Source organism: Vicugna pacos, chromosome 4 (assembly GCF_048564905.1).
Source record: "Vicugna pacos chromosome 4, VicPac4, whole genome shotgun sequence".
NCBI classification, from domain to species: Eukaryota; Metazoa; Chordata; class Mammalia; order Artiodactyla; family Camelidae; genus Vicugna; species Vicugna pacos.
Window position 1 is genome coordinate 75,778,376 of NC_132990.1, and position 12,228 is coordinate 75,790,603.

At 53.6% G+C, this 12,228-nt stretch overlaps 1 protein-coding gene across 4 annotated transcripts in view; it reads right to left on the reverse strand.

Annotated features, from left to right (window-relative positions):
- RAPGEF1 (Rap guanine nucleotide exchange factor 1) overlaps positions 1–7,080 on the reverse strand; it is a 128,113-nt gene extending 121,033 nt beyond the window's left edge. For all 4 annotated transcript variants that reach the window (XM_072960340.1, XM_072960337.1, XM_072960339.1 and 1 more), the window contains exon 1: positions 6,757–7,080. In XM_072960340.1, coding sequence (XP_072816441.1) covers positions 6,757–6,817 — 61 coding nt within the window. In that variant the 5' untranslated portion in view covers positions 6,818–7,080. The remainder of the gene's footprint in view (positions 1–6,756) is intronic.
- Positions 7,081–12,228: the final 5,148 nt, after the last annotated feature.

Consider the following 12,228-nt stretch of genomic DNA (forward strand, 5'->3'; position numbering starts at 1 on the left):
CCAGCCCCTCAGAGACACCATGCACCGCACAGTCGCACCATGAACACACAGCTGACAGCGCAGGGAGCCAGTCCTGACTAATGCTCAGAGGCCAAGTGAAAAAAACAACAAGCACAAGCAGGGCCTCCCACCGCACAGCCATCGTCACAGGCGGGCTAGCAGAGCTGGCATGTGCCCTGGTTTGTAAATGAAAGGCAAAACCACAACTGCTGGATGCGAATGAGCACTGCCTAAGAGCAGGAAGTTCCCGTGCGCCCCCAGGACCAGGCAGAGTCACTGCAGATGACAGCTCCGGGGCGGCGGGGTTGCACGTGCCCCGGACTCTCGTCACATCTAGAGCTCTCTTAACAGAGTTCTAGGATCTGATCGCAGCCTCATCATCAGTTTTCAGAGGAATCACTAAACACTGACCAAGGTGTACAGTAACACAGAATCCCAACTACTGGCATCAGGGTATCGGTCCTACTAACGCATCAAGAAACATCCTAATTGGCAATTCAAACCCCAGAAGAAGCCCCATTTACAGTTGATTCTGAGACCTGGAATCAGAAACCTAGGCTCATCCCATGAGAACAGTAACTAAAGTCACTAGTAAGTGGTACCGAGCGCCCACTGTGTTCTAAGTGCCGCCAAGGCCACCCCGTGCTGGGCCACACAGGCCCACGCCCTCATGGAGCCAACAGTCTATTTAAGAAAGTATTTGTTGATTTTTAACTTTCGGAAAGGAAAATGGGGCTCTGGTTTCTGAATGAGTGAAACAGTATCATTCTATCCAAAGGGCTTATCTGCGGCCTTCCCATGGAATTTACTACCTGCTAGAAGAAGAGGCACAAAGAGTCTAAAGGAAGTAGGTCTTGGTAGAAGAGGCTGAGCGCATCCAGGAAGTGGGTTTTCACACTGTGCTCGGTGGAGGACTCAAGGAGGAGCCTTGGGGGCCACAGCTGAGCAGTAAGGACTGGCGGGGCCCAAAGCAGCTCCCCAGTAATGGTAGACTACCATTTTTTATATATAAAAAAAGGACCTGCTGCTTTAAAACAAAGCAAAACAGGGAAGCACTAATTTTAGAGGCCACCCCCCCCATCCCCTGCCTTCATGGCACTGATGGAGAAAACAGACCCAGAAAAGGGAAATAATCTCCCAAGGTCACACTGGTCTAAATGATCAAATAGTCTAAAGCAAGTGACCTCAAACTAGGATGACAGATCCTTTAACAATTCACAAACTGTTTTGCTTTGTTTTTTTAAAATTGTAAAGCAGCCTCAGGGGTGGCCTCTGGGACCAGGTGGGTGACGAGTCAGGAACACCTGTCCCGGCAGCCGGGTGCCCGTCGAGGCTGTGTGGGTGCGGAGCGGGCAGCCCTGCCAGGCCGCTGCTTCTTCCAGTGCGTCAGCTTATTATGGCAACGGGAACACATTCAGCTGGACTGAGGTAAGGCCCAGCCCTGAGCTCGAGGCGTTCTCCAATCCAGGCTAATTTGGAAGATGATTTTTCTGCAAGCTCACACATGACTCATCTTTACAGGCCTGCTATCGGGTCTGCTGGCTACAAGGAATCCCATTCAAACCACCTCTGCCAACAGCTGCTCAGGAGACCAGGAAACCCTGGGGTGGCTGTGGTCGACTCAGCCTGCGCCTTATCTCCGTGTAACACTGCTGGTGGTATCACTGTTGTTAGCATCATCTGTAGCCTGAAGGCTGCATCGGACCCACCCGAACTTAACTGGCTTTTTTTTTTTTTTTTTTGGTAAGACCAAAAAAGAAACTTAGAAACATGAAACAATAATTAAAATAAAGCTATTGTGTCTCCAGCAACAAGGGCCGCTCTAAGCAGTGCTCTGTAAAGGCAGAAAGGGGCTGCCGGAGTCAGAGCTGAGGTCGGGCCCCCACCTCCCTGCACTAGGGCTGTGAACCCGCACAAGTCTCCAGACTTCCCTGGGCCTCAGCTGCCCTCAAGGGCAGAACGGGGATAAGCAGACCCGCTCTAGCCCTCAGGATGGTCGTGAGGATCAACTGAAATGCAGTCAGCTATCCACGCATTCTGCAAACTACCGACATTTTCAAGATTGCTCTGATGTTACCCTGGCCTGTGACCCAGGCTCCCGCGGGCTCTGTGCCACCGCAGGGCGGCACAGTGCTTGCCAAGGAAGAGGGACTCAGTGTCGCACGTGTCAGGGAGGGGAGGGAGGGACTGACTAGCCGGAGCCATAAGAGTGCTGTGTTTATTGACTGGATACATTCTGAACACAAAGACTGATAACCGGGGGGGGGGGGGGGGGGTGTTAGTGTAAAACTTGAAAGAAGTTTAAAATCGATCAAAATGCAGTGACCGCTGACCTACAAGGACTCTTTCCTAGGCCAAAAAAAGGTGCAGCCTCATGTGACAGTACTCACACTTCTTATTTGTTCTGAGAAAATACATAATGACAACCATTTACAATGAATGCAGTCAGTGTAACTTTTCCCTTTTAATTTATAATGAAAGCACCTTCACACATTTGAAAAACAGCACCTGAGTCAGAGACGCTACATTTATTCTGTCCTCAGAATAAAGGACACCGAGTGAAGGCACCGGGTGAGGCTGCCACCACTTCAGCAGCCCCTCTGAACAGCCTGAGGCCACTGGGCGCCTAGAGAGCAGGCCAGAGGGCTCGGGCAATGATGAAATCCCTAGACAGACTCCCAGTGGCCTGCTGGGAACACACAGCAGGGAAACAGACCCCACCCTACCCCCAGATCTGCGTGATTTGCATCTCTGTGACATCTACTCTTACTGTCTGCCCCAGCTGGATGGTAAGGGGAGGCAGGGATCTTTCTTATATCCCAAACACTACAGCAACTCCAAGCCCTTAGATGGTTCAGGATAAACTGATGAATGAACTGAGAGAATGAGCAACTGAGACTCTGGTGAGTAGTCAGTTAAATCTGAAGCCACCTCTGTCCTGCCCCCTCTGCTGTGTCCAGCTAAGACTCACCCTTCACGTCTCATCTTAAATCTCAATCCCTCCCCGAGGTAGTTCCCACCGTAAGTCTCACGTGGCCCCTTGTTACCTCCCTGGCGTTCCCCACACTGCCAGAGTTAAGGCCTGTGTAATGGCGAGATGTCTGCCGAGTCCATTCCTAGTGGGTTCCCCAGAGGCTCGGGCAGCACCTGGCAGTGGGGGCTGAATCAGTGCTGAGGGGGTTAAGGGATGGATCCGTGAAGGAATGGAGCAGATTTCAAAGTCCAGGTGAAAAGCTAACAAGTACGAGCGGTTTCTGCAAGGAAGGGGCTGCAAACTCAAATGTCAACAGTCCAAATGGGAATCAGTGATGCGGCTGGCAGCAGGAGCAGCAGGCCCCGCCTGCAGGTGCCCTGTAGGAACAAGGGCTCAGGGTTACCAGAGCTGCTCATTTTTCAAAACAACCAGAAACCTGAGATTTGTAAGTGATTTCCTGATTTTTAAATACTGATCATCAAGTCTTTCTTTTTTCTCCAAGAACATGTGTGGATCATACACAATTCATCTATGGACTGAATCCAGCCCACAGCCACCAGTCTGTCACCTCCACTCACCAGGCAAGAGAGGTGTTTAAACTCCGGAGAGGTTAAGAAATGAATTCCCTTCACTCAGTGCATTTGCTGGAAGTAAGTGTGAGCAAAAGGAGACCCACCAGAACTGCGTGAACAACCAGAACCATATTCACTGGTTCCCCAAGGGGCCCTCTGAGCACTGCACACATCTCCTGCCAGTGTGGGTCTTTCAGAACAAGTCCCTCTTCACTTCGAGGGAAGAGCCTCTTCTTGGCAGACCTGCCTGGGAGCTCACCCTGGGAGCTCCCTAATCCTTCTGGCTCCCAGCTACTCTCCTCCTCATTATCTCTGGAAGACAGCAAGGAGTCCAGGAAGGCCTCCCCCTCCACCCCAGCATTCTCCCTGGCCTTCCAAGTTCAACCCTTCTTCACCAAGCCTAACTGGACAGGCCCCAACCAGCCAGTAAGTTGACCCTCTGCCGCCCTCTGGAACCCAGACTGTCTTGATGCCCCTTGGGCCCAGAGCTGATGATTGGGGACAACCCGACCTGAAGCTAAGCTCCCTGTGTCCTTACAAAACGGTCGGCCCTCAGGAGTGCAGTGTGCGTGACCCCTCCTACAGGCCCCACCCACAGCCAGGCACTGCTGAATAAGTAAACATGTGGAAAAGCAGGACTGACTCTAAAAGATCATCCCCAGAGGCTAAAGAGGCTGCAGCCCGCAGGAGGCACCAGGATGGAACAATGGGCGAGTCTCAGGTATAAAGGATGCCCAGAGTTTTCTCTTACACTCAAAAACATCGGATTCCTTAAGCCCTAAAAAGTGAAAGCACTGGTCCTATTTTCAGAGACAAGAGGTTATGAACACAGGTAGCAACACTTCGGTTCAAGTCAACAGAAAACAGCAAAACCTAAGGACGATGATTGTTTCCTGGGTGTCAGGCGCTATAATTCACCAGAGACTGTTCACTTGCTAACAGGAGTCACCGCTTCACTTAAGGACCTTTCCTTTAAATGAAATACTCTGCTGGTGACTTAAGGGTAGGTCCATTTAGAAAATTCCAACAGAAACTTAACAGGAAATCTTATCAAAATGCAAGGCTGAAGTCCACCTATAATGACTGGCAGAAACCACCGGGAAGGTATACCCTTCACCCCTGAGTGTCTCAATCTTCCTTGACAGTTGTGTGTGAATCACAGGAAAAGACCTTATACCAGAAGCACGGCCCTCTCACTAGCCCCCCATGAGCTCTGGTCTTGCCAACCTGAGAACTTTCTTATTTAGCTGCCTCTAACCAACGCATCTTCCTCCTTCCTGAGCTTCCCACACCCCCTGCTCAGGCTCCTCCCCCATCTCCACCTGGGGTACCCTGGCCCTCTCTCCAGAGCCTTCCCCACCCCTCAGCTGATGACCATCCCCCTCACCTGTGCCCACAAGCCCTGCCTCCTGTTCCTGTGCCTGGCAGCCCAGGGTTGTGCTAGGGCTCCCACCCTCAGATAAGCCCTTCTGAAGGCAGACACACACCGCTTTTGCACTGACTACAGTCCCTGGCAGAGGAGGGTACCCAGGGAAGGCCCAAGGATAACCTATGCCTATTCCTTTCCCCAGGAAACAGAGAACGCACGTGACGACTCCTCCCGAGAGGGCCGAGCTGGGAAGGTAGCCCGTGGGGAGACAGGTGCTTTTCAATAAGCTCTTTTTACTTTCACATGATTCTCAAATTGTTGACAATTATCCTTATAGTTAAAGAAGACCCCGTTAATGCTATTTTTAAAACAAACTATCCAAGTTTCCCAACAAAACCGTTCTGAGACACTGCACAGATTAACCAGAGATATTTCTGGAAGAGCATGTGTGCAAGAAAGCAACTTGTGGTCACTGGACCCAGCCCTGGTACTCAAAAACAGTGAGAAAAATACCCAAGAAACAGCACGTGAAGCCAAGGGCCCTGCCCCTGAGGGAAGCACCCAGGCTTCTGGTCAGAGAGCCAGGCATCAGTGCCTGGCCCCGCTGCCCTCTGGCCTGGCAGCCTGCGAGAACTCACGGAGCCCCTGAGCCTCAACTACGTGGACCACACTCTCTCTCACAGAGAAGCTGTGAGGATTTAATAAGCAATACATTTAAGATGCTCAGCATAGAGCCGGATGTACAAAAAACCCTCAATAAAGGGTACCAACATTTTCTTCCTGTGCTGAAGCCACAGCCTGCAAGTGGTGCTGCCTTCTCGGTCCACTTCTGAGGCACTTCTCAGAAAGGATCCTGGTCAACCTGGGAAATGAGCAACTTCCAAAATCAGTGCAACCTTCCCCCTTTACAGCTCCCTAAAAGCCTGCCTTGCACAACTCAGCTGCCAGGCTAATCTGGTACTCAGGTTATGACAACCAGCGCTGTTCCGAGTACCGCAGCCCTGGGCTGCCTGCCTCCCTCCCCTTGGACCCAGGGGTGCACCCTGCGAGGTGTCGCTGGCTAATTACGCCCTGGGACCCAGATGCACCGCCCTAGTTGAATCTTGGAGACTCTATTCCCAGTACAGGCAAAACCCTGTAACCGCAAGGCAAGTCTCTGAGATTTCTAGTAACACACAAAGAGATGAGGTTTGCTTCGAGATTTATAATCGACCCCGAACCCAAGCGGCTCCCCACACGCCCTGTTCCCAGAGCTCAGCTTGATTCCAGAGGAAAGCTCGCCCGCGCCCTAAAAATGCCCAGACACATCCTGCCTGCTTCCTTTGAAGCCTCCGAAGTGGATACTTCTGGTTAAATTTAAACTCAAGGCTCACTGGAAATGACACATTTTACGGCTCGGCTCTATTCACCGTCTGAAAGACGACCGCCCGCCGCCGGGGCTCGGCTCCGGCGCTGCAGCCACTCGGACACGCGGCCGCCGCTCCCGGCCCGGTCCCAGCCGTTGTCTGAAAGTTCACGCCGAGGGCCGGGCGGCGCGCACCCACCCACCGGCCCGGCCGCGGGGCCCTGCGCTCCGGCCGCGTCCGCCTCGCGGCCCCAGCCCCCGAGCCCCGCCGGCCGTGCGCCCCGGAGAGCGCGGAGCGGCAGGGCCCGCCGCCCGGGACGGCCCGCGGGGGCGAAGCTGCGACGCGCCCGAGCAGGCCCGGCGGCGGCTTTACTTCTGCTCCCGGCGCAGCCACGGGCCCGCGCGTCCCGGGGAGCCCGGCCGGCCGCCCGCCCAGGGCAGGGGCCGCGCCGCGGGTCGCGGGCTCCGCCGCCCCGAGCCGGCCGCCGCGCCTCACCTGCTTTCTCGATCTTGCCGGACATTTCCGGGCTGCGCCGGAGGCCGAGGCCGCCGCTCATCGGGCCCGGGACGGGCCGCTGCGGGGCCACAGGCCGGCGCGGCCGCCGTTCGCCTCGGCCCTGGCTCGCCGCGCCTCAGACCTGCGCAGGCATGGCGGGCTCCGCGGGCCGCGGCCTGTGCGCTCGGCCAGCGGCGCTCCAGCCCGCCCGGGGCCGCCGCCGCTCCCGCCGCCGCCGCCGCTCCGCCTCCTGCGCTGCCGCCGCCGCCGCCGCCGCTTCCCCGGGCCCGCGAGCCGGCCGCAGCGCCGCGCCGCCGCCGCCGCCGCCGCCCGCCCGCGGCCAGAGCGCCACCTGCCGGGTGGCCGCCGCGCCGCCGCCAGCCCAGCGCCCCCTGCCGGCCCGGAGCCGTTCTGAGCCTCCCGCCCCGGACGCAGCGCCCCCTGCCGGCCCGGAGTCTCCACGCCGGGGAGAGGGACCGACCCCCACCTGCTCCCGGGGCCTCAGCGTCCCGTGCCCGCGAGGAGCCTCCATGCCAGGGCCTGGAGCTGGTCACCACCCCAGACTCAGCATCCTCTGCCTCAGCCTCCTTGGCATCCTCTGCTGGGGAACCAGAGTCTCCACCTCAAGGCTTGAATCTGAGCCCAACCAGGACTCAGCTTCCCCTGCTGGCTGAGAGCCTGTCCTGACCCTCTCACCCGAGACAGCACCCCCTGCTGGCCTGTAGTCTCCACACCAGGGCTTGGGACTGACACCCCAACTCGGGATTCACTGCCTCCCTTGCTAGGGCCTGCCATGCCCCCCTCACTTGGAATACCATGCCCCCTCCCAAACTCTAGACTCTATGCCAGGGCCTGTGACTGACCCCTAGCCAAGATTCAGAGCCCCCTGCTGGCCCATAGTCCATGCGCAGGCCTGGACCCAACCCATTAAGACACAGTGACCCCTGCCTGCTCTACTCATTAAACCCTCAAATGGGGACCAAGGTGTCCTCCAGCCTGGACCTCAGCCGTGGGCCTTTATTAATGTGGTGACGAGTTCAGTAAAAGTCATTGATTTAAGAACCAAAGGTCCTATTAGGGCCAGGCACTGTGTTAAGGTTATGGAGACTACAAAAGTGAGCATGATTGATTCTTCACTCCAAAGAGTTTGTAACTTGGGAAGTCAAAGTTAAATCGTATAATGCAAGTATAAATAAGAACAGATTTTAGTCACACAAGGGATGTTCACATGTGGAAAAGTCTCCCGCCACCTGCTCACTGTTCTTGGCCCAGGCTGGACTACAAAGAAATAACACAAAACGAGCTCAGCTCGCTTTCCCTCCTGTTTCCCTCAACATTAAGTAATCTGGTGATGGGACAGGATTTGGAAGAGGTGCAGGGAGAAGGAAAGATAACTGACATTGCAAGGATTCCTGTTTGTATTTGCCCGTACGCTCTGGCGGGCTCTCCGATTCTGTAACTGAGAGCCGGCTGTAGGTGGCAGCCAAATTTCCAGAGTCATCAGTGCAGCTGTCAAGGGGTCAAAGGCAAAGCCAAAGACTGAGAAATTCATCTCTCTTTTCTAGCTGATGAATGTCTGCTCTGCACCAGAGTGGCATTGCTGGGCAGCTGCGCTGCCAGGCAAAACTGGCCCTTGGCCCCAGACCCCCCTCCCCAACATTCCCAAAACTGTCCTCAATCCTCCTAGGCTCCTGAGTCAGTATTTTAGGTCCAAACACCTGGGTGCAGAGCAGAAAATTAGTGTGAATGAATAGGATGCCCGGTCAGGGGTTTGGGGGATTTGAACCAAAAACATTCAATAAATCATAACATATCAAAGGACAGGGATTTTCAAACAATAAAGTACTTTACCAATGGACATTACTGTAAATATAAGGGTCATGGGGCTTATTTAATAAAGGTTATTCATCAATGGTGTTGACAGTTATAACAGAGCACAGAAAGGTAATGAAGCAAACAAGTTCCTGAGGCTTTCTTCTTCCCACCTTGGGGCCTTCTCTCATGCTGCTCTGTCTAGAACATCCTCTCCCCTCCTCTCCACCTGGCATATTCATTCTCATCTTTCAATTCTTCATTTACTGCCACTTCTACAGGAAAACCTTCCTCGACGCCACCTGTAGGGCCGGCTCCCTATACTGGTCAGGATGCTCGATTTCATTATCAAAAACCTAGTTCAGCTTGGTGAGGGCAAAAGGGAACTGTCCAACAGGACATCATAACTAGCAAACCAGGGATACAGCCAGGACCTCCAGCTACCTCTAGGCTCTGAAACAACGACATTGTTCCTCTGGGTTGGCTCTATGCCAGGTGATCTCTCTCTACACAATGGTTGAGTTGGGTGCCAGAAGACTCTCAGCCCAATTTAAGTCACACAGCTATCCCTGAGCCAGTGACTGCAGGTGCAGGGCAAGGGGTGGGGGGGGGGGGGTAGGATGCAGAAACTGGCCTGGCCAGGCCTGGGAATTGTACTAATTGCAAGAAAGCCTGAGTGGATGCCATAGAATCAGCAACCGGGAGTCAGAAAGGGTGATGCTCAAAGCAATATCTGGAGAAGAGATGCTGATGAGGCAAAGTCCACAGACATCCATCTCAGCATCCCAGACGGTTAAGAGCCCTGCAGCATCCTGTATTTCTCCTTGATGGCACACGCCTTCGTGCAGTTCTTTAATTTCTTGTATCTGTTTAATATCTGTTCCCTTTGGGACACTGTGAGCTCCTGCAGGCAGGGACTGTCTTATTTGTACCCATGGGATTTTAATTTATGTAGGTGATAGAGTGCCAACAAAGAGAGGCCAGTGCCATTGAGAGAAGAATTTATTACTTACATTTCCCGAGAGAAGGGGGCAAACATACCATGCAGGGCCTCGTGGGGATCACCAGGGTGGCCAGGAGGCAGAAGGCAGGAATGGGGGGATGTGGGGGACTCATGCTCAGAGGAATGACTAACGAGAGGAAATTGGCTGGGGTTTCTTCAGGAAAGGCAAGGCAGGGTGGATAGACAAGTGTGAATAACTCCAGTGAGGTCTGGGACATAGGGGTGGTCTCTAGTGGCCCGGCCCTGGGATGGTTTAGGACAGGGGAAATATTGGGTTGGTGTGTGAGAGTCACAGAGACAAGAAATTACTCTGTGGAGGCGCGTGCTCTCGTAAGGCGGTGGAGGCTAAAGACTCAGGGCTGTTTGGTCTACATACGAAAGGCATGCTCCCTTTCCCAGCTCTAAGACTTGGCCAGCCTCTCCTCGGCCAGCAAGGTTTTTAAGATGTCACAACATCATGAGAGACAGAAAATGAACAACACGATGAGCACTGAGACCATGTCTGGGTCACGAACGTGGCAGCAACGCAGGCAAGGAAAGCAGTCAGGACTTGCGCAGATGCTGCCGGGCCTTCCCCCACCAGTCCCGGGAAGGACGGAGCAGACGACCACTACACGGCTCTCCAGACTCCACGGTGGAGGGGATGACAGGTGGCCAGGAACCTATTTGAGATGAGGCCCTTTCCAAAAGGGTAACAGCCTCTTCTTGGCATTTGCAGACAACGTTCAGCTATTGTGCAACAGGAATCCATGAGACTAGGGTAGAAAACAGCCAGGGTGAGGTTGGTGGCTCCAGGGCTCTTGTGAACTTGGATTGCTGACAGCCGCTTCACAGGTACCTGCCTGAGCTCCCCAACTATGTCGTCAGTTCCTTGAGGACAGAGGTTATCTCCTCACTGCATCGTTATTGCAGAGCGGAAGGGGAGGTGGGGCCGTTAATAGCAGCAGCAGTGGTAAAGAGGGCCGCCCGTGGCTGGTGTGTGCGGCAATCCCCACAGCAGTCCTGGGAGGGCGGCGTCTAGGTCAGGGACTGTTTGTTTTGTCACATGTTCCCGTTTAATGCCAATTTAATAACAGCTCGGCCAAAAAAAAAAAAAAATTAGAAAGCATGGGGGTGCCTCACAGGTAGACAGGAAGGCAGGAGGTGCAATACCTGAACTGTGCACACAGCCACTTGCCCACCCACCCCCAGGTCCCTTCCTCTCCCACCTCAGCCAACAGACCAGACCCTTTAAGGTCGCTCATTCCCACACCTGAGTTCCAGGAGAAATCATCTGATTGGCCCAGCCCCAGTCAGAGGTCCACCCCTGGTCCAATCAGGACTGGCCAGGTGGGCGGGGTTACACAGCACAAACAGCTGCTAGGGTCTAACCCCGCTGATCCCGGGAAGGAGGGCAGACACCTCCATTTTCCGCAGTGAGTGTTATCTCCCCTTGGCTCCTGTTTGAACTCAGACTTATCTTTAGGTGCCCCATAGTCCTTTACATGATGCTCCTCCATCTTCGTTCAGTTCAGTTCAGTCCAACCCAATTCAGTTCAGTTCGATTAAATTCAGCTCAATTCCATTTCATTCACATAGACTGCATGTCCTCGGGCATGGGGCCTCATGAGAAAAACAAAGAGGAAAGAGACCTGGGTGCTGGAATCCAGGAGCTTCAAGGCAGCTGGGGGTGGACCTCTCAGGTCCCAACCAGCTCTTCTAGGAGACTGGGTATGATGAATGTTCCAGCAGGGGGTGCCCCACGCTGTCTGAGTGTGTGGGGGTACTCATTTCAATTCAGAGCATCAGCAAAGTCCAAACAGAAGCGGCAAATGTTTTAGTGACTTTAAATGGCGTTAAGTGATTTTGTTGTCATTGAAATTTGGCTCATTATTCATTCCCCTGATCATGGGTCCCCCACATCCCGCCATGTTCCAGGCCCCCAAGTGGTTTGCTCCTGATCTGGTTGCTGTGCTCAGCAAACTGGGGAAATGTCCACAGACATCCTCGGAGAGGTGGGGACAGGTGTCTGGGCCATCCCTCCATGATCCAAATGTGGCATCTCCCAGACGGATCCCAGGTGGCATTCTGGCCTTTTCTCTAACCGGTGGGGATTTGGGCGAGTTAACACACTTGTCACTCAGGGGACTCAAAAGCTGGTATGGAATAGACACATTTTCAATCATGACACATCAGGTAACCACAGCCTTGAAGCCCGCTGGTGCCAGAGGGCTGGGCGCTGTCATTTCCTCTAACAGTTCAGCAAACTTTACAAGTCGCCTGCTGAAGAAGGAAATTGGGAAAGAAACAGTGATTAGCAAATAGTGTGAGCACACACATCTCTCCTGCCCCCTTGTGAACATTTAGAATTCTAAACTCCATTTCCTCAAAGGCATTAAAAAAAAAAAAGCAGCGTACTACCATTTTACAAATTTTGAGGTGTTAATCACAGAAAATTCGTGCCACCATCTTGAAAAATAACACACAGGCATGTAAAAGTGAAACTCCCTTTCATTTATGGGGTAACAGCTTAATGTGTATCCCTCTAGACTTTTCCCCATTAAAAATATATCTCTGCACACACTTACGGTTTTTTATAGGAATGAATTTAAAAAGTATGTATCAGTTGGTGTGACAGAGGCTGGCTAGATGCTCGCCAAGCCCACACAGCTAGATGG